The sequence below is a fragment of the Peromyscus leucopus genome, chromosome 6 (assembly GCF_004664715.2).
Source record: "Peromyscus leucopus breed LL Stock chromosome 6, UCI_PerLeu_2.1, whole genome shotgun sequence".
Taxonomy (NCBI): Eukaryota; Metazoa; Chordata; class Mammalia; order Rodentia; family Cricetidae; genus Peromyscus; species Peromyscus leucopus.
In genome coordinates, this window is record NC_051068.1 from 116,550,859 (window position 1) to 116,573,318 (window position 22,460).

At 38.9% G+C, this 22,460-nt stretch overlaps 1 protein-coding gene and 1 long non-coding RNA gene across 3 annotated transcripts in view; one reads left to right on the forward strand and one right to left on the reverse strand.

Moving 5' to 3' along the window:
• LOC114698286 overlaps positions 1-14,667 on the reverse strand; it is a 39,467-nt gene extending 24,800 nt beyond the window's left edge. For both annotated transcript variants that reach the window (XR_003735334.2, XR_005091860.1), the window contains exons 1-5: positions 14,556-14,667; positions 14,319-14,482; positions 9,776-9,836; positions 4,579-4,682; positions 3,307-3,428 (exon numbers count right to left, since the gene is read on the reverse strand). This is a non-coding gene — a long non-coding RNA (uncharacterized LOC114698286). The remainder of the gene's footprint in view (positions 1-3,306; positions 3,429-4,578; positions 4,683-9,775; positions 9,837-14,318; positions 14,483-14,555) is intronic.
• Col24a1 (collagen type XXIV alpha 1 chain) overlaps positions 1-22,460 on the forward strand; it is a 269,283-nt gene that overhangs the window by 206,388 nt on the left and 40,435 nt on the right. The window contains 6 exon segments of the mRNA XM_037207167.1: positions 4,064-4,117; positions 5,497-5,604; positions 20,155-20,262; positions 21,109-21,216; positions 21,308-21,361; positions 22,287-22,349. Of these exon segments, the coding sequence (XP_037063062.1) occupies positions 4,064-4,117; positions 5,497-5,604; positions 20,155-20,262; positions 21,109-21,216; positions 21,308-21,361; positions 22,287-22,349 (495 nt within the window).

Below are 22,460 nucleotides of genomic sequence, written 5' to 3' on the forward strand. Positions count from 1 at the left end.
TGTTGTCCTCTAACTTCCACATGTATGTGCTCATACAAATATGCATGCACCTGCACACACGTATGCACTGATATATGCACAAGCACACACACACACACACACACACACACACACACACACACACATACACATACACACACACACAGTAAAGAAGGATTAGTAAATAGTTACTGAAAGTGTTCAAACCTGGCCTGGATGGAGAAAAAGAAAGGCAGAGAAACATGACGGCCTCCACTTTTCACTTAGCATTTTTAACACATACAATGGAAAAAGTTGTGGAACAAGCTATAAACTCATAGAACAATGCTACGTGTTACCCAAGAATGCAGAGGCTTATTCAGGTTTTATCCTGAAGTGCCTAATGTTTTCTAATTAAAACTTTCATGTTTATCAGGTTTTCTTTTTCTTGTTTGACATATCTCTTGAAAAAAAACTTTCTGGTTTTTATTAGTATCTGTTAAAATTATAGCAATGAAAATCAAATTCTCTTATGGGACAACTGCCTTCCAGTGAGCTGGGTAGCTGTCCCTATCTCTAGAGCGATAAGGAGTGGCAGCCATGCCTTGCCTTCTGCATGATCCATGGAGACCAGTTGCTCTCTGCTCTGGAGTGTGCTGGCACATGCTGTCCAACCACACAAGGACCTCTTAGAGTTTATGCTAGCATTAATTGCTACAAGAATAGCCATGATTATGTATTAGTCATTAAGGACTCCTTTGGTAGCCAGATGAGTCCTGTCCAATTGCTGTCTTCTTGTTTTTGCAAAGCTTTATTTTCTAGATTTGGAAAATGGACCCTTAAAAATCATCTGGACTGTGATCTTGTTTGCGAAATGAAGAAATTTAAATCCCGGAGAGATTATGTGTTACCTAAGATCACAGAACTAATTAGCAACAGAACCAGAAACAACTTAATTTCCTGAGTCTCATTAGTGTACAAAAGCGATTGCTTTGAAATCTTCTGTTAATTATAAATTTTTTATAAATTAAAATACAGTTAATCCTAACTTACTAATGAATCCATTCACTGGGCGTGGGAGAGTGGGTTCCTCTAGAAAGAAGTCAGAGCAAAGGAAAACCACTGTATCTTGCAAAGATTTTTGTGATGCAAATATAAGCGAAAGCCTGTGAGCCTCAAAGCCAAGGACTCAAGCCAAAGCCTTCTTCTCCTCTCAACACAAACCTTCTGGGTTTTAGTGAATGGCAATTTTCTTGGTTAAAAAAGAACAGGGGGACAATAGTTCTTGCATAAAGCCCTGAATGTGTGTTTGCTCTCTAAAGTTGATCACTCAAAGGAAGTTGGAGCTAGCCAAGTGTTGTGATAACTATCCTTGAGACTTTTTTAAAAACAACAAAATAAAAAAATTAAAAAAATAAAAAACGAGGTTTCAATTAACAGAGAACCTTAAAATGTCCTTTGTCACAAGAACTACATCACCTTCTCTAGTCAGAGAAGCAGTGGAGTACCCAGGAACGGAAGGCTTCCAGAATGGTTCCTTACCGTCTATTAGGTGTATTTTTCAATGCAATCGAAGCAAAGGGGAAAATGTACCCTGAAAAAGCTTCCTACAGAGTCATCTGCCTTTCTATTTAGGGACATCCCATCTGTGCATTTATGAAGGACTTATATTCAAATAAAATAAAATGAGTAAGCTAAGTCTGATGTCACAGAATATGTCTACTTTATTATATTTGGATTTGGAGGGTTAGTTGGAGTGTGACTGTTTCCCTTCATAAGGTAATAACCCAGTTACTCATCCAGTGAGAGCTTACACAGCAGCATATTTCCTTCACCTGAGACCACATCTAAGTTCCTACTGGGCAGACCACTCTGTGCAAGAGGAGTATTTATTAATGCTTAGCTCTTAGTTATGAAACTAGTAATGCTAGTTTTGAGACATCTTAATATACCAGTTCTCATATTAAAATATAATACAGTACAAGAATCACTTTATCTGGGCTTCTATAACTAAGTACCGTGGAATACATAGCTTGTAAATAACAAAGTTTCATTCTGGAGGCTGAGTCCAAGGTCAGGATGGCAGCATGGTCAGGTTCTAGTGAGAGTGCACCTCTAGGTTACAGGATACCAACTCCTCCCTGTATCCTCACTAGGAGAGAAGGGGACTGGAGAGCCCTCTGAGGTCTCCCAGAGGACCAGCCTTGACACTTCATCATTAAGGTCAGAATTTCAACGTGTGAATTTGGGGAGCACACAAACATTTAGTCCATAACAAGAGCAAAGTTCTGCATGTACTGAAACCTCCATTACAAGATAATATGGCCTTTCCATTTCCCTACCTTCTTCCAGTTAAAATGACAATAACTATAGTAAAGAAATCCTTCTTAGTCTAAATAATCCAAGACAGAGGCCAGAATCTTGGTATTGGTTAAATACTTGTCCACGAGTGGATATTGCCATGATTACCCTTCTAGCATTAGTAAAACAACCTTTTAAAATGTCTCGCATATCATAAACTCCCCTTAGTGTTGTGCTAGTAATAACTGCTTTAATGCCCATCCAAGTCTAAAGAACATTCTAGTTGTGGTAAGTCTTTAGATAAAGCCCTTGGAGTACAGCATTTAACTTCTGAAGTAATCCCCAACCTAAGGATCATCTTCAAAGGTAATTGACTGTAATAGAGCCTGAATCTTCTTGTTTGTATTTTGTTATTTGAATGTTTGAAGCACATACATAAAAATGTGCTAGAAGTAGAATTTTATTTGTATTCTCTATAATAGAACTTAACATCTGTCCTGAATGTCCATCCCATGTAGTAGTAGACCGCTAAATGGTGGGAATCTAGTTGGTTAACTGCCTCTAACTCCTCTAAAATACTCAAACATGCTGCATTTGACATACAGTGTTTCCCACTTGCTTTTTTCTCTCAAGACTGCAGTAGCATTCTGGGTTGCCATAGTCAGGAAGATAATGAGAAGGGGGCTTTACTCTTCAGGCATCCTTCACACATCCACCAAAATGCATGCCATCCTTTGTGGCCTCCAACATGCCATAATCCTACTGTGCTGGCCCCATCTGGGGTGAGAATCACTGGCTGAAGTTATATGAACCATGTTTGCATGAATAGCTTTCTGAGTCTTGGGATTCCTCAGTGCATACTGCCAAACCCAGTTAAACAGTTGAGTGTTCTGTCTCTTACAGAAGATGTCCTTTTCCTCTATGGTGACATGCACGATGTATCTTCTCAAATATTTAATGCTATTTTCAAAGGTGTAACATCTGAAATGATTATTCATGTATATGTTGTTAAGCTGTAGCTTCAGCATGCTAGCCTTAAGAACTTACCATCCCAGGCTAAAACAATTCTGTCTAGGGTAACTTCAAATGATCTCTGAGAAGTATGTCTGGTAATGACATGATTCTTTTCCTTATTTGTACACCAGGTCACTGTTTTCCATGTTTTTCATCTGAAAATAATTTGAGGGATATCATGAGAACAATGGAATGATTTGCAAGGGCTGACTCTCTAACTGTCCTGGCCGACCAGTTACTGTTGAATCAATTAAGACTTAAAACATCTCACACATGGAAAAACAAACAGGCCTTGAAAAATAAATACATTTTTTTTTTTGCAAGTGTGTTCTTTATGCTTCCATGGAAGCACATTTTGGCTGTTGGTTCACATCCATCACCACACAGTTAGTGTCTTGTGACCAGGAACTTTGCCTCTGAATTCTAGCATGTAACAGATGCCATGATACATGATACTCAATAAATATCTACTGAAGTTAGCCATTTTTAAAAGGAGGCATAGACCCTGCCTGAAAGCAAGGACATTCACAAAACAGTGCCTTTTTAAGAACTATGATTTAAATTTTTAAATCTGAATTCAGAGCAAAAAGGAAATTCATAAGTGATCTGTTCAAATTCTCCCATTTTCCATGATGGAAGTGCCCCCCCCCCAGGAGATAGCAATGGCCATTCCAGTGATAGACAGCTAGTTATGTGTGCTTCTGTGCCATTCAGGCCTTAGCGTTCTCTTCCATGGCTTATTTAAGTCAGCCTATTTCTATCTCTTAACAACTGTGATTTCCATTTTCAGGGTCCTAAGGGGAAAAAAGGAGCTCCTGGTCCTTCTGGGAAACCTGGCATACCCGTAAGTAACAGACCTCTTTTATCTTTCTTGTTTTTCTAAGCAGAATTGACAAGTTTAGCAAGCAGAATAGTTTGGGGCCAGTTATGTCATGTTGGATAAATCAGACTCTCTTGAAAAAAATTCAAACCCATATTGGAACACAGAGGGAACAAAATATGACCACTAACTCAAAACCAAACTTGCTGTTTAAATCTAAGTCCCTGCAAGTGAGGGATGCTATTTTCCTGTGTTATGGAGCCCTCCCTGTGGACACTTACTTCTCTCTCTTGGTGAACCACTGTAAACAGGGAACTTGGAAACATGACCAAGTGAGTGGTAACAAAGGTCATAGTCAAGCATAATTAAAAAGACATGAGCTGGGTTTTAATTGGAGGCCTCAGCTTCTCCTTCTCCTGGCAATTAGAGCAGACAGTCTTGGAGAGAAAAGCAGTCCTTAGTCCCAGAATGAAGATGAATTTTACCTGCGCGTCAGTTTCGTCCTCTAGCTGGGTAGGCATGTGCTGACTGATTAGTTAGCAAGGAGAATGCTTCCGATGCTGCCCAGCCAAGACTTGCTTCCACCAGCCTGCATTGGGACAAAGGAAAAAAAAAAAGATCACTTGTAATTACATTCATGTCAAAGACCCTACAAATAAAACCCAATTGTTCAGGGCCAGTCACGATGCTGAAGGCCTTTAATCCCAGCACTTGGGAGGCAGTAGCAGGGAGATCTCTGAGTTTGAGGGCAGCCTGGTCTACACAGTAAGTTCCAGGACATCCAGAGCTGTTACACAGAGAAACCCGATCTTGAAAAACAAAACCAAACAAACAAAAAACAATCGATCATTTATTCAAAAATGGAAACCAGATATTCAAGCCTATCATCAGTCATATGACTGTCTGACTTCAAGGGAAACAAATCGCATCAGTCTTTATTCTTGGGAAACCCATGGTGCAGTGTGTTTGAGAAGAGACTGATGCCTGCATCTCCAGCTCTCCAGTGTCCATCTCTCATCTTTTCTTGACAGCTAGAGAAAGATGGACTGACACAGTGAGAAATATCAGGGAATCTCACTGAGGCTCAGGAAGTTACACAATAAAGTACTGATTCACTTTCATTTTTGTTTAGAGAAAGTTTTCTAGGGCACTTGAACTGAAACCATATTTGAAACTTATGGATGTGAAGTAAATGTTCTACTGTGGAGTTATAGCCTAGATCTGTTTAGAGGGCATTTTAAGGCAACTCTCTTATGGACATATATACTAAATCACTTAAAAAAAAAAAAAAAGAGGCAATTTTATCTTGGGGCAAGGTCCAGAAATATAAAACCTTTTCTATACCAGGAAATGTCATCTGCCCAATATGTCTCTGTAATCAAAAATAATTTTTAATTACTAAGGGACTTCCAGGCCTTCCCGGGCCAAAAGGCTTGCAAGGATACCATGGAGTAGACGGCATGTCAGGAACCCCTGGAAAACCTGGGCTCCTGGGAAAACAAGGACTTCCTGTGAGTACTGCAGATGCATGTATGCTCCCTATTTCCTGTGCATTGATGTCTTTTTAAGAACCATGGGGATTGGGGTTATCTTTCTCATTTCAGGTATTAGCTCAGATTAAGTCAATCATTTCTCTCATTGTTATTTTGGAATTGTACTAATGATTTTCAAATATGTCAGTAGGTACATTCTCTTGGATATTTTATACCATAGTAGCAATTTATATATTTTTGTACGTGTAAAAGTTTAAAAGTAAATAAATAAAGTATAAAGAAGCTCCATTTTGTGGCTCCATAACCAGGCTATGTTTTGTGTTCATCAAATGTCCTCACCTTCTTTGGAACATTTCGGTCTTGGCGGTACCTCAAGTAGGTTCTGCCCAGAATAATTTTCCCTTTGCTTTTACAGCCCTGGTATTTTCAAGAATTGCATAGATATTTCCTGCATTCATTTAAGGGTGACACAATGATACAAATCCATTCTTGTTTTAAATGCAAATTTCTAGCTTATTCTATCAGAAAATTTAAAACCATGTATTTTTAAAGAGTTATTTTTAATAATGTGTGTATGTGTGTGTGTGTGTGTGTGTGTGTGTGTGTGTGTGTATCTATGTGTGAGTGTATGATCATGGGTGCAGTACCTGAAGAAGCCAAAAGAGGGCATCAGATCTTCTGGAGCTGAAGTTACAGGAGGTTGTGAGCTGCCTGATGCAGCTGCTGGGAACTGAACTCCAGTCTTCTATAGGAGCACCAAGCACTCCTAACTGCTGAGCCATCTCTCCAGCCCCCAAAACCGTATTTTTGTCTTCACTCAGTCATGTTCTCTTTTCCTTTTATTAGTGTCCACTAATCCAGATATGTTTGTCATCTCAGGTTTTATTTTCACTCGAAACATTAGAAAAATTAACTGTGTTCTTCCAATAGCCAAGTAAAAATGATCTTTTTAAGTTTCCATTATTGGATATGGCTATCCATTGATTTGTTTCTCTTAAGTAATAAATCAATCCTAGTTGTTTATTTACATCTGGCAAGGCAGTGTTCATAAACCCAAGCCCATATTAATATTCTTCTTTCACTATGGTGAGTTACCTCATATATTTAAAAACAAAAAGAAACTGAAACTATTATCTATTCAATCTAAGTTTTTGAGAAATAAATATGTGCTCAAGTTTTATCTGGAAAGATGAATATTTTTAAGGAGTTTTTTAAACATCATTTCTATTATTTTGGAGGAAACACATCAGAACATCAGATTAAGACCTAGACAGATATGACATTTAAGGCGAATATTTAATTAAAATAAATATTTTATATTCTTCTGACAGTAGTTATCTGGCTAAAGAGGACTTTCTTCCTCTTCCTTTTCCTCATCTTCCTCTTCCTCCTCCTCCTTTTTCCTCTCTTCTTCTACCTCCTCCTTCTTCTAACATGATCTTACCATGTAGCCTGGAATGCCCTCACACTCAGCCAGGCTTTTGTTTCAGTCTCCCTAGTACTGGGATGTAATGAAGCATTATAGGCATATGACACCACACCCACCACACCAGAGGACTTTCTTCTGAGATCCCAACCTAAAGGAGAATTTGTACACTGTGCCTTCAGCTTTCCTCTGGAAAGGTTGGGTTTTGCTTTCTCCGGTGCTCAGTCACATAGTAATTGACCAGAGGTCCCTGTGAACAAGCTTTGGAGATGGGTCATAGAATACACCTCTCACCATATTGTAGGGTTTTCCTCCAGGAGAATCTGCTTTCCCTCAGGGGATTCTGGTCTGGGAATTGGCTCTGAATCTGAGAACTGACTGAGATTCTTAGTTCAACATATATCCATAAGACCTACACATTTTCCAGTTTAACATCAACATATTCTAGTAAGCCATGACATATTTGGTTGATTCTGTGGGTTCCTATGTTAAGTTAAACATCTCCACACATCTGTACAGATCAACCCATTCTGATTCCACAAAGTTGTGGCTCCATGCAGTAGCTGCTTTTTTCTGATAACAGATTGCTATCCCGGGTTCTACTATTAAGGCATTCCAAAGCTCCCATTTAACAGAGACACAACTCCAGGGCACTTCTGAACACCCTGATAAAGAATTGCTCTGACCCTTTCCAGTGGGACAGTGGCTAATTCCAATTTAATATAATAAATGCATCTCCATGCTTCTGTCTACCTAAGCCTTTGAACCCTTCATACAATACAGTAGGGAAACTAGCATTCAACCTCATTGACTGTAGGTCACAGTGAAATCTGGGCTTCAAATTGCCAATCCACCAGATATTAATATTGCCCTCAGGTGTGCCTGCATGTTCTTATTCATCTTCTACATACTAATTGATTTTATTATATAAATAAGAACAACCTATTTGAAAGTTATAGTCTAATATAGCTAAAAATATTTTTCAGGTAATTTTCTATTGTGATTCTATTGGATTTTCAAGTGGATGATATCTTTAAATAGTGGCAAACTTACCTCATATTGATTTTTTTTCTAAGTTCTCTGGTACCCTCTCTGCTGTATTTAGAAGCATCAGGAATAGCAGGAAATTGATGCTCTCATGGAGGTAATGCATCTACATTTCTCCACCTGGAGCATCTCCATCTTCAGTCCATCCCCCTTGTCCTGCATTATTTCTTGATTTCCACAGACATCTTGGTTTTCTTCTGCTGATTCAAAAGTTGCCTGTCTTTGCCTGTTGTCCACGCGGCAGTAATAGTGAACTTAATAATCAAGCACATGTGTGTTTAATCTGTGCTCTCCATATCATACCACTGTCTGTAGCTTCCCTCTAACACAAGAGGTGGAATGTGTCTGAAGTAAGTTTGTCTCTCTAAGACTCTGCCCTCCACGGCTTCTTCATGGTGCCTCAGATTTTGACTATTAGGTATTATGTGCTTATTTCCTGTTTGTATTCTCTTCCTTTCCTACATTTTTAATTAAATTACCCAAGCACCAATATTTTCAGTATCCTTTCTAATAAAACTGTCTGACTTTGTAAGGTAGCCCACTGAGCTCTTAAATGATAAAAGATAACACTTTTACTCGTGTTTATAAGACACATTCAGCATTGTACTGGAGAGTCTACCAAACACAGTAAGGTTCCAGCCAGGACAGTAACAAGAAACAAAAGTCATCTAGATGATAATGAAAGGAAAAATTGTCTTTATTTGCACATAACACAATTATCCACATAGAAAATCCAGGATTCATTAAAGAAACTAGTTTAGCAGTGTTGCAAGGTGGATGAGCCATACACAAAATTGAACTTTTACACTTGTGTGTTGTTTGATGGCAGAATTCTGAGAAAAGCACTGTTTGGGATTCCATCATTATGAATCATAGACTGTACTTACATAAACTATAATTGTGCAGCTTACTGCACAGCCTGTGCTAGGTGGTGTAGCCTTTGCCTCTATTTGTACACCATGTCACAGTACTGACTATTATTGTAGGCTTGGTATCTTAACACTACAGTGCTTATTTATGTAGTTGAGCATCACTAAACATAGAGAAGTACACGGAAAATGTGTAAAGTGCTTGTTTAAAATGGGGGACTGGATTAAAACGCCAACAATGTCAACAACCCTCTGACCTGGGGAAGCTTTTGCCATTGCCATGGGTCTGAGGCACTGAGCTCCTTGACATGGCCCTGCTCATGTCAACACAACAAATTCACTTAGGGCTTCCTCTGCTCCCCACGGAGGACTCTACTCTGGAGCTACTAACTCTAGGGCACAGTTGTCCACGACAGTGGTGGTGTCCATAGCACCCTGTGGTCAGCAGCAAGCATGGTGCAGGTCTTGGTGTCCACACTTTGACTTCCTGACTACCCTTTGATTAGCATACTTTTAAACCTGATCGTTGTTTACCTGTGATTCTGTGAGTTACAATGGTCTTTTTCCCCTCTAAATTATCCAGGGTCAAGTTCTGGTATTTACAGGTAAAGTTCTAAAACAGAAATCCAATAAATTGACCCTCAGAGCACTGTGGTTTAGTATGTGGAGAGCATTGGCAACTTCGGCAAAGAACCATTTGGTCTGATTAGCGAACTGGACCACTTGAGGAGAGAATGGAGAATGACATGTCAAGACAGTCAGACCATCAGATCCTTCAGTGGAGAAGCTGAGTTCTGGATGAGAAAGCTAGATAGTAACTAGAGATAAACTGAAGGTCAGAACTTACCTGTAGTGAGACATTCTGAGCATGTTTAAACCCTCATGAAAGTGGCCTCAAGGTTGAAGATCTAACGAAGAGAAAAAAGAGTCTGGGGTGAATTATTTGAAAAACAAGGCATGCGTGATCTATGTCCACTTCTTAAATTACTCTAATCTCGGAACAACTTTTAAAAAGAGATTTGAGCCACACATTCCTTTATATGTGATCAGCACAGAAAGCTTATTGAACTTGGTGATTTAAAAAAGCTAATGTGAATTATAATAATATAAATACTGCTAGAATATACCTCCCAGGGCGGTGAAGTTAAGTGACATCTGATATTACCATTAGAAAGCAATTGAGTAGGCATCAGATCATAGCCATCACCTACTACTTTTTAACATTTTCACAGGATATGTTGGAAAATTTTTACATGTATAGTTAGGATGCTGGGATGCCCTGAGCATTAAAACATGAATATCTATCAAAATAAAAATAAATTAACATTCCCTTATAGACTCTGCATTGCAAGCCCAGTATTTGCACATCTTTGGAGCATTTATGAAGATGGAAGTGTTTTCCTTAAATATCTCTGCTCTCTACAGAACAGTTTATGTGAAATTAAGATTGTCATGCTTTTTAAAGAATACACTAAATGAACTGAAATATTCAGTGGCTACCTGGTCATTAGTGCGAGTAATGTCCAAAAGCATAATTTCTAGAACAAAAGTAAAGCTACTGGTTTTTGTTTTTTTTTAAAGCTATTTTGGAGGAAATAGTATCATTGCTAAATACAAGGAAGATTTCTGAAGTATTTTCAACCAAGAATAAGGACATCTTTCCGTTGGCCTTTTTTTTAAATCATGGCACCATGGTGTTCTTTGGCTTACCTTTAAAGACTGCTGGGTTTATCCACTTAGAAAAATATTTATTCTAGGGTTTGTAGCATTATGCAACTGCCTAGTTTTCCTAAACAATGTTCTTTTTTCTTTCTTTTCTTTTTTAGTTTTGATGTGGCCACGGATTTAAGAATTCCTGGCATCTTCACTCTGCAGTTTCAATGTTTTTCAAGGTCATGTGACCATAGCTGAGGGATAGATACTAGGGAGGCTCAAGTTGCCTTTGTGAATTTCCTTTTGCTCAGATGAGTGTTCTGAGGCCAGACAGTTTAGCACATCTGTAGCAAATGAGTCTACCATGCTGTTTTCATTGCGTTGGGCTTCTGTACAAACACACTACCTCAATCATTTAGGAAAAAAACTTTTCCTTGAAAAAATCATAAATCCATTTGTCACCAAAATGAAGACTTACCAGCCTTTTTTTTATTATTACTTTTCTTGCTATGCTAATAAAACTGGTTTTTGGAAAGGAAGAAATGAAACTAACAACTTATTTTAGGACAAATCAAGGCCCTTTCAAGCCTGATTTTGCCACTCATCAGGTGAACCTGTGTTTAATGTTGTCTTAAAAGAACACTGAGAATCTTGAGTTTCTCTTCTGTGGCTGGTACCCCGGCACTGTATGAGAGGAAAAGCACACTTCAGCAGCCCCCCCCTGACCACCATGGGAGCCTGGGTCCTGAGCCCCCGCAGCTCTCCCGCCCATCTGGTCACTTGGAACCTATGACCCAGTCACACTCAACTCTTGTTCCTAAGAGGATGCTGTTCTGCCTTTAAGTGTTTTAGAGAAACACACTTGTGATGGACAAGTCTCTGCTGGGCAAACCCCGTCAACTCTTCGTTATGAAAGGCTGCTTATCCAGCTTGGGCTTGATCTCATTAGAACTCTCTCCCCCTTTTGCTATGCTGCTTTCGTTGGGCAGATTTCCTGCTCATTAGGATCTCTTCCAGGACAGAACTCAGATGGTGTGCTAGCTTATTAGTACCAAAGTGAAAGATTTGCAGGAGAGAACTTTCCTAGTTGGATCTTCAGTGAACCCCACCCCATCAGATACAGCTCATACTCCATGGAATGACGTTCCTTCGGAATCTGGCCTCTGTTTACTTTGCCAGCCCGACATTCTGCCCTGCTTTTCATGAGTACTGCTCACTTCAAGCAAAATAACAGCTAAGTTATCAGTGTTTACTGGGTAACAGACACTGTTCCAGTGCTGATTGTATGTTAAGGTATTTAACCCCTATGAGGTCAATGTGGCTATTATCTCTAGTTTACCAAAAGGAAGCTGAGACCCATAAAGACTAAGAACTTGCCCAAGATCACACAGTCAACAAGCACAGGAACCAGAATTCAAAACCAAGAAATCTAGTGTCAGCACCCTGCTCTTCACAATGATGCTCTACCCCACGAAGCGTGCTTACTTTCTAAGCTGTCCTCCCAGATCCTCTGTATTCCTCTCCTCACATTCCATGCACGCCATTGATTCCCTCGGCTTAGAAAGTTCTTCCACCTTTCCATTTAACTTTATGACGAATATTTTCTTAGCCTTTCAGGACTCAATTCAAATTTAATCTAACTTTAAATGAGAGTCCTATCTTCTCAGAACTTCCGTATACTCAGGGTGCTTTCTCCAGCAGAGCACAGTTAATGTAGATGCCAATTGTTTATGTTGTTTTCTCTTGAGGGAATGTAAACTCTTGTATAGCAGGTCTTGTATTTTATTCTTTGGATGCCTGGCACCTTGCACATTGTCAGGCTCATAGGATAATCCCTATAAATCATTGAGAATTGTTCTTCATGCAGTCACTATGACTTGTGCTAACTAATTAGCATCCTAAACAACATCTATTAAATGGGCATATCAATACCTAATTTATATGGTTCTTACTATAATCAAATCATATATTATATGTAAAGAGCCTAACACATTATCTGAACTTGTTGAGTCAATGTTGTCTCTATCAGTAATAAATACAAGTGCTTATTCTAATATTACTTTAGAATACAAATATTTGTTCAGTGTCTGATATGAGTGAGGAGTGATAGAATGTAATAAAGTGAATAAAAGCTGACCTCATGGGATGTACTTGACCTTTAACAAAAATCACAATTTATGGATTGATAATATGGGTCAATATAATGGTTGGATACTAGACTATAACTAAATAAATAGATGCAGCAGATTTCAAATCTTGTTTAGTGCAAAGAAAGAAACAGCTATGTGATAAAGCATCATGGGAGAGGCAGGTTGGCAGGTTGTACATGAAGTTTGGTAGGGAAGCCTCCCTGAGAGGTTATAAGGAACCTGACTGAAATAAGATGAATCCCAATATGAAAAAAAAAAACCCTGCTGAATGACAGGAACCAAAATGAAAATGCTCATAATCAGGAAAGAGTTTGGCCTGTTCACAGGGTTACTGAAGGATGGAGTGAGATACACAGATGTGATATTAGTTAGCTTTGACATTGGAAGGTACACAGTGATTTCTTCACAGCAGTAACAGATGAGACATGTGCAGGAGCCAGGCATACATGAGTCCTCTTCTGGTGCCTGGTAATGCTGTGATTGCGTGTTGAGACCTAAGTAAAGGAGATTTCACACAATTCCCCTGTATTGCAGTGGCATGTTCACTGTTCAGGTTTTCAGGATTAAAAAATGATCATTTGTTCTACTGAAAACGTGTAAGTAATGCCTGTGAGGCAGAACAGCACAATGCTGGTGTTTGCTGCATCTGAGTGAGAGGTTAGTTTCCTAGACTCAGAAATGACACAAATCAAGCACCACTATCCTTCCCCGAGTAAGACTTGCCTCAGTTTACTCTCGGTGCCTAAGCTTTAATACACTTAGATGCTTCAAACTACCTTCCAACTTTAGCATGCAGATCATTCATTAATCTTACTCTAGCTCTTGACCATGTTGCTTTTGATTGAAATTGTAGGACAGCATTATAAATCTGGCATAATTTATATATGCTGTAGCCTTGCATATAACTACCCATAATTACTAACCCAAGTATTTTTAAACAGCCACTTCTTCCCTGGGAGAGATGTATTTAGTGAATCAAATAAAAGAGAACTTTGTCCTCATGCAGAAATGGGTCTAGCTGTTACGTTAGAGGAGGAACTCTGTTCTGTTTATGGCTCTTGGGTTTGCTGGCTTAAAAAAAAAAAAAAAACTGCACACCTACGTTGCCTAAAATAAAAAGAAACTTTGGGATATTATGCTAAATGTTTGCAATAAGGGAAGTAAATTTTATGCTCTCTCCTTATATAATCAATAACTATATGAATATAACCCTATTATATAAAAAGTGTGTAGCAATATAGAGGACAAAAAAGGGGGGGAAAGAAACTTTTCCTAGAGTTTTTCAAAGAAACATCAAATAATATAAAGTTCAATGTCATTAAGTTGTTTTTTCCATTTGACTGAAAAATCAATAGAATTAGCATCATGAAAGTTTATAATTCACTCAATGTAATTTTAAAGACATTAGTCTCTTAGCTGAGCCTCTTTTTTAATGTGTATTTCTATTATTGCCCAGATTTCACAGATTTTATTTACCACTGATTTCTCAAGATAGCTTGTTCAGTACTAGTGACAGTTAGTTAAAGCAAGGACCAGGGGGAGCAGGAGAGAAGCCGTCTCTCCACTCTCCTCTATTATTATACACACCTGAGCTCCAAAACCTCTGGTTTTCTTGTCAGTGTCTCCAGGGAAGCTGCCTTTTCCTTCCTGGGTCTTCACATTCAGTTCAGAAAAGAAGACAAAGTATTTCCTTCTTCCAGAGGAGAGAGGTCCAAGTGAAAAGCACCTCCCTCTTCCTTACCTGGTGTAAACTGAGAACAATAGAAACATGGTGATGGCAGTCTCTGACTCATGGGAAGTGCGCAGAGAAAAAAAAGCACCCACCGTGTGATGCTTTTGTTGTCGTTATTTGTCGAATCCAGGACCTTTCTCCTTAGAGTCTCTGGCTTCTGACCTGTCAAGATAGGCAATGCTCTCCTGAAGGGCTCACAACTCATTCCTGTAGGGAGACAACCTTGTATGAGAATGATGGAGCTCCCTGGCCGTGAGACATCATATACACTTTTGTTATAGTAACCTTCTATTTTTGTCATTGGATAGTACCTTTTAGTTATAAAAATGATAATTAATTGACTAGAGAATATTTTGCATAGATTGGGGAAATTTTCATATTTTATACATGTGTGTGCTGCCATATTAAACTTCTAAGACTCAGGTAAGCTGTTCATTGATTTCAGCATCCCTTACCAAAATGAATAATTACTATGGTTTTGTTTATACAATTTCCCTGTGTTACTTTACCCCTTTACTCATTAGTTTGAAGCAAATCATCCTCCGGAAGCCACTGGAGGGAATGCCTGGAATTAGCATCTGTTTCTCTTGAAAGCAAAATTAATCATCCATCTGTGTATCCCTAATAAAAAATGTTTGTTCTTTGCTTGTCCAAAACACTCTTAGAACTTTGTACAGAACACTCTGCTACCATCCTTGAATTTCTCTCTAAGAAACCAACATGAATAGTAAACGACTTGCAGTGTATTTGTTAGACTGTGCTAAATGTCTGGTAACTCAAGTAAAATGAAGTTTCCATGTAACCTTAACAAAGTTTCTCATGATGACTTTTACCACCCTTATTATCAATCCAAATTATCCGTTGACCTCAGAGCTGTGTGGTCAACAGTGTTTAAGTGTCTATGGTTTGTATCTTAGCAGAAGAATGTATGTCTTTTCTACTAGAATGTGGGAGTCCTCTTTCCCCTCTCGGCCTATGGGCCATCAGTCCGAGAGGGGAATGAGGTAGAAGGGGAGATAGAAAGCTTTGTATGTGGCACATGAGCATGAATGGAGACAGCCCTCTGGGGTTAAAATAAATTTTACAAACATAGATGCAATATGATTCTTATTTTCAAGAATCTTCACATTTTATTAGACTTTTTTGGTGTTTCTAAGACAGGGTTTTGTGGTGATATTATGTTCCCCAAAATATTGTGCACCCTAATAAACTTATCTGGGGTCAGAGAACAGAACAGCCACTAGAAATAGAGGCCAGAAAATGGTGGCATACACGCCTTTAATCCTAGCATTCAGGAGACAGAGATCCATGTGGATCTCTGTGAGTTCAAGGCCACACTGGAAACAGCCAGGCATGGTAACAAGAGCCTTTAATCCCAGGAAGTGATGGCAGGAAGCAGAAAGGTATTTAAGGTGTGAGGACAAGGAACTAGAGCCTGGTTAAGCTTTCAGGCTGTGAGTAGCAGCAGTTCAGCTGAGATCCATTTGGATGAGGACTCAGAGGCATCCAGTCTGAGGAAACAGGATCAGCTGAGGAACTGGCAAGGTGAGGAAGCTGTGGCTTGTTCTGCTTCTCTGATCTTCCAGTATTCACCCCAATACCTGGCCTCAGGTTTGTTTCATAATGAATATGAATTTATGTCCTATAGCTATCTGCCTTTAATAACTTGACATAGCTTACTAATACTTAGTGACTCTTTTGTGGTCATAGAAACTCTACCTAGAAGGGTATCTAGAAATATAGTTAGGTACTGGAGATATGGTTCAGCAGTTAAGAATTGTTGTTGAGCTTGCTGCTCTTGCAAAGAACTAGAGCTCATTTCTTAGCACCCACATCCAGCAGCCCACAACACGCTGCAACTCCAACTCCAGGGTACTAAACACCCTCCTCTGACCTCCATAGGCACCCACACATGTGTGTGCATACATACATGCAGACAGACACATAAACATACATTTTAAATATAAATAATAGATAATACATTGAATTTTGACCATATGTAGAAGTATAATAATTGTTGGGCAGTGGTGACATGCCTTTAATCCCAGCACTCAGGAAGCAGAGGCAGGTGGATCTCTGTGAGTTCTAGACCAGCCTTGTTTACAGAGAGACAGAGAAACCCTGTAACATGAATCTTAAAGGGTCTTAATAAAAGCAAACCCGAAGCCAGTTATTGGGGTGAATACTGAAAGATCAGAGAAGCAGAACAAATCACAGCTTCCTCACCTTGCCAGTTCCTCAGCTGATCCTGTTTCCTCAGACTGGATGCCTCTGAGTCCTCATCCATATGGATCTCAGCTGAACTGCTACTCACAGCCTGAAAGCTTAACCAGGCTCTAGTTCCTTGTCCTCACACCTTAAATACCTTTCTGCTTCCTGCCATCACTTCCTGGGATTAAAGGCTCTTGTTACCATGCCTGGCTGTTTCCAGTGTGGCCTTGAACTCACAGAGATCCACGTGGATCTCTGTCTCCTGAATGCTAGGATTAAAGGCATGTATGCCACCATTTTCTGGCCTCCCTATCTAGTGGCTGTTCTGTTCTCTGACCCCAGATAAGTTTATTAGGGTGCACAATATGTCTTAGAAACACCAAAAAAAGTCTAAAAAAAGTGAAGATTCTTGAAAATAAGAATCATATTGCATCTATGTGCATATTCCCTAGAGGGCTTCCTCTGGTGTCTTCCTTATAATAGTTGATACTTAAAAAATCCTTGTTGAGTGCATGGAAGAATCATTGAATAACATGATTTAGTATCCCAGGAACATACTCAGACTGTAGCAAGCCCCTTCTAGAGAAGAACTTAGAAGATTTAGTAAGAATGGATAGAAAAGGAGGGAAATTGAGAGTTCTGCTTAGGAATTTGTATGACAAATTAAGTGCTACACGTTTTTATTCATTAATAATTTTAACATGTAATAATTGAGTACAATTTTGTAATAAGGTCCACTAGTAAGAAAGATGAAGAAAGCCTAGTAGCCATCTTTGGAGAGACAACATTTAACTTGCTGCAGTTAGTGCCCTATGCACAGTTTTTGCCGGTCTATTAAACTGCCCTGGGTTGTGACTCTGCATATTTTACATATTCCATCTCTGAAAGGTCTTCTCACAGAGATAGGAGCTTCCCCGTAAGGTAATTTATGAGCATGTGATCTTAGTTGAACATATTCAGTTCATGGAAGGAATTCATAGACTTCTATTAGATTTTCCCCCTGATATTTGTCTTTTAACATGCCATTACATTGTAGCTTAATCATTTCCAATTGAAGATTATGTGAAAACTCCTCAACTGTACAATCAAATTGATTGGGAAACACAGAATCTTCTTCCATCTAGGTCTAAAATATGCACCTGGAACTGAACTCAGGAAATCTGGCAGTTGCCTTACAATTCTTGTTTTAATTTGACAGTACAGGAAACATATAATGCTCTTAGTGTTGCATGTAATCAGTTGTTGAAGTTACCACAGTGTGTTTTTCACGTATTATCACTGTTGTCCTATGTTGTTTTGAGTTTCATTAACTAATAAGCATTGCACAGTCTACTGTAAAACCTAATTTTTTTGCTTGTTTGTTTGGTGGGCAGGTTTTGGTTTGGGGCTTTGTTTTGTTTTGTTTTTTGGTCTGAAGCATTCCAGATTATCCTCAAATATACTTTGTCATCAAGGATAATCTTTAACTCCTAGTCCTTGTCTACCTCCTGAGTGATGGGCTCACAGGTGCAAACAGCAACACCTGGTTTATGTAGTGCTGGCCACTGGACCGTAGGGCCCCGTTCATGCCAGGCAAGCAGTCTACCCACTGAGCTACATCCCATGTCATTTCTTTCTTTATTTGGGACAAATTTCAGATATATTTACTGTCCTCTTATATGGAGGGATGTTTTTCTCATTTAGGAAAGTTTTCATCTCTGTCTCAAAATACATCAACAAAGATATACTTATCACAAACCATCAAAATTGTGTAATTGGATGTCCGTGTATCCCATCCCTGGTTTTGATTAAAAATTTTATACAACCAAAGAAGATTAAATCCACAAGATCCAATGGAATTCACTGTTGCCACACAGGTTGGATAATCCATATATTAAATTCAAATGTTTTTCTCAAATCCCCTGTTGGCAAATACTGCAATGAATATTTATAGCTTTAAACATCAGACTTTTCACAAGTTCTGAAGTTTGTTCAGTAGGTCTTTTCCTGATCACATCTATCGATTTTGTTGCCTCTTAGAAGATTCTACTTCAGGTTGTGTTCATCTGTTTGTCCTTAACTTCCTTGATAATAGTCTTCCTTACAGTTACCCACAGCTCATCCAAGTAGGCTAACTCTTCTGTAATTTCAAACTCATCGCTGACTTCTCAAATGAACAACTGTGCTGTATTACAATCTTCTGTTAGTTTAAAAGCATTTCCTATATTTTCAAACTGTTGAGTCTATTACAATGTCAACATTTCAAACAATATTCTCACCAAAAGGCTAAACAATATTGAACAACACTTTTTAGATACATGATGTAATCATTCTCCATAAACAAGGCGAATTCTTTGCTGAGCTGACAATTGGGAAATTTTAGTCCAGCCTTTTTAAAAAAGTGTGTGTGTGTGTGTGTGTGTGTATTCTGCTATGATAAGCACTCCTTTTTAAATACTCTAACTTCCTATCTCTTGTGTTTATGTAAAGTTGAAATATGTCTTATGTCTAATTTGCTGGACTGTATCATATGTATTTGAGTTATAGATGTGGTTTCGGTACATAACAAACACAAGAGTTTGTCATCTAATTTGACAACAAAATAGTCCACATTCTTTCTATTCTGCTTATAAACTCTGACATTCAAGGTTCATCTTTCATATTTTGACATGGTAGTTATGTTCCAGCAATAAAAGACGTGAAATAAAACGTCACAGGAAAATCACATATGGTCCATTTGATACACACCTCACTCTAGCACTGCACAGCAAACAGGAGTACCGCCATCTCTGCCTCCATCATGGCTAACTCAGCTCTGCTGCTGCAGCGCAAGTGAAGCCAGAATTGGTACATTAAAGAATGCATGTGGCTGGATCCTCAGAAAACTTTTTCATAGTTACCAAAATTTCAATCTCATATACTCTTCACATTCTTAATTATTATTATCTTGGTTTTCTCATCATTTAAAAATGTAAAAACTATGCTTGTGTTACAATCTATACAAGAGCAAGTGACTGCTTGCATTTGGCTTGTGAGCCATAGATGGCCAATCCTGATTCAGGACGTGGTTTTAGGAATTTAATATTTGCTTGATTAGCTTCATTTTCAGGTTCTTTTTACTGGATTATCTATAATTGTGTAATTGAGGAATAGAAAATTCTTTGTGAGGAGACATTCTTCTGTGAGAACTGCATGCCCAAGCAGAACATACATTCTTAAGTTAAAATGTAGCAAAGCATACTGTGCATGCTGCTTGTATAGATCAAGAAGAACTCGGTATTGCCTTGGCATCTCCATTTTAAAAACCCAAGATGGTATTAACTCTAATTAGATATTCATGTGAGTGGTGGGGCTTCCCTATCCTTTCATTGTTTCATTCCTGTGGGAAAGCATACTTTCAAACACGGGCACCACATCACCAACAGCCCCTCTATATTTCTCTAGCCTCTAGGTAGACTTCTCAACATGCCCTAGTTTCCATGTCTTATCTGTGTTATTCAGGGTGTCACAGGCAGCCCAGGAAGAACAGGACTGGCTGGATCCCCAGGTCCTCGAGGAGGAAAGGGCTCATCAGGCCCGCCAGGAAGCCCTGGTGTTCCGGGCCCAAAGGTACTTCCTTATTGTGTGTGTGTCAGGTAGGACAAGCTACCTGTTCTGACCCTGCATATATTGTCTAGATCACAAATGAATGGGTTTTAATAAAAATCTGACTGATAGGAAATCCACATTAGGAAAAAGGAAAATATTTGGCCTACATTTATCTGTTTCCCCTGGTCACCAACAGGCATGTTGTTGGGAATAACTTATTCACCAAGACCTAGAAGCCTTTTCAAATGCACTTTTTTAAAAAACTTGTTTCAAGCTCTTCTTCCTTCTCTGTCATCTGCCTTCTACAGGTAGAGAAATGAAATTTACTTCCAGATGCATACTTTCCCAAATACACTTTTATTCCCCCAAAGCTGAAGATAACTGTTCAGTAACCTGATAATGAGACATTCCACCAATATTCAATAAACCTGATAATAGAGCCAATCATTGTTCAGATTGGCAGAACTGGAATGATAATCATGGCAAAATCAGGGTCCATCCCTCATGAAACTGCACTCTTTCTGGTGTCATGTATCTGAGTCATCTCTGGAAGACAGGGAGAACAGAGCAAAATGATCACTGTTGTACAAAACATGCTCTCTCTCATGTAACACCTTCTACACACCACAACGTCACCCCTTCCCTCCTCTTTCAACATGTCTACCCCAATCCCTGGAATTTTCCTTTCTTATGTCTATACTTTTTGTTTATTATAATAACATTTTACTTGTGGGAAATGATGGAAAGGGTGAAGACAATATATTTGACATCCTCAATGCTTTCTACTATTCTGAAAATGTATATATATATCATTAGTGTATTTATAAGTTCTGAGGTTAAAATCACCTTTCTTTGTTTGGTCTGTAGGGTGAACAAGGGCTAACTGGTCAACCTGGAGTTCCAGGTAAAAGAGGTCAACGAGGAGCACAAGGTGACCAAGGACTACATGGAGAGACTGGTCTGAAAGGGCAGCCTGTATGTGTCAACTCTGAAATCACCAAGCACTAAGGCCACAGATCAGACCACCACCTTATATTAACAATTTTCCTGTCTGTTTGCCTTACAGGGAGAACATGGTGATCAAGGTTTGACAGGTTTCCAAGGATTCCCGGGCCCCAGAGTATGTGTATATATGGTTTTTTTTTTTGTTTGTTTTTGTTTTTTTTTTTTTTTTTTTTTTTTTTCCAGCTGCTCGATCACAGATCGCTCTCTGCTATGTATTAAAGCTGGAGTGTATATATGTTTTGATAGTCTTATATGTATCTCAAAAAATGAGAGGTGTTAAAATAATCAATATTTAGTCTATGACCTGAACTTTTCTTTAATCTTTAAAATATTTATTGGTATACCCATGTGTTTGAGCTTTGAAAATGTTAATTTCAAAACCCCTGTAATTGCTAGACTTGGTGAGGCAGGAGGATTAAAGTTCAAGACAAGCCTGGGATATATGAAACCTTGTCTGGAAAAAAAACTTAAAATAAGGCTGGAGAGATGGCTCATTGAGTAAACACTTGCCACAAAGCCTTGGGTTCTGATCCCCAGAATCCAAATCAAAACTAATCACAGTAGCTCAGCCTTCTTCAATCCCAGCACCCACTGGGAGAAGATGAGAGGCAGTGATAGGGGAACTGCCTGCTGGCCAGCTAGCATGGCTAATGCAGCGAGACCCTGTCACACACACAGTGTAAGATGATGCCGATGATGCCTGTCCTCTATCCCTCTAACTCCCCACACATGCGCTCTCTCTCCCTGTCTATCTATCATCTATCTATCTATCTATCCATCCATCCATCCATCCATCCATTCATCCATCTCTATCACACACACACACACACACACACACACACACACACACACACACACACACACTTGATAAAAGAAAATTTCTATAATCATATGTCCCATTGACTTTTTTATATAATTGTCTTTTGCTCCCATTTTTAAGAAGTATTTTTGATAACTCTTTCTATATTGGTACGAGACTTCATTTGTAAGATATTTGTAGATGGCTAACGCAGGCTTTCTGATTTTTATTGTATCTCTAGGGTCCAGAGGGGGATGCTGGTATTGTTGGAATTGTAGGCCCTAAAGGTCCCATTGGGCAGAGAGTAAGTATAGAGTCATCCTGTCACCCAAGACCTCCGCTTCTCTGCTTATTGTAGGACTCTAAATTAATATACCTCACATTAATAAGTTAAGAAAGTGATTTTTAAGATGGA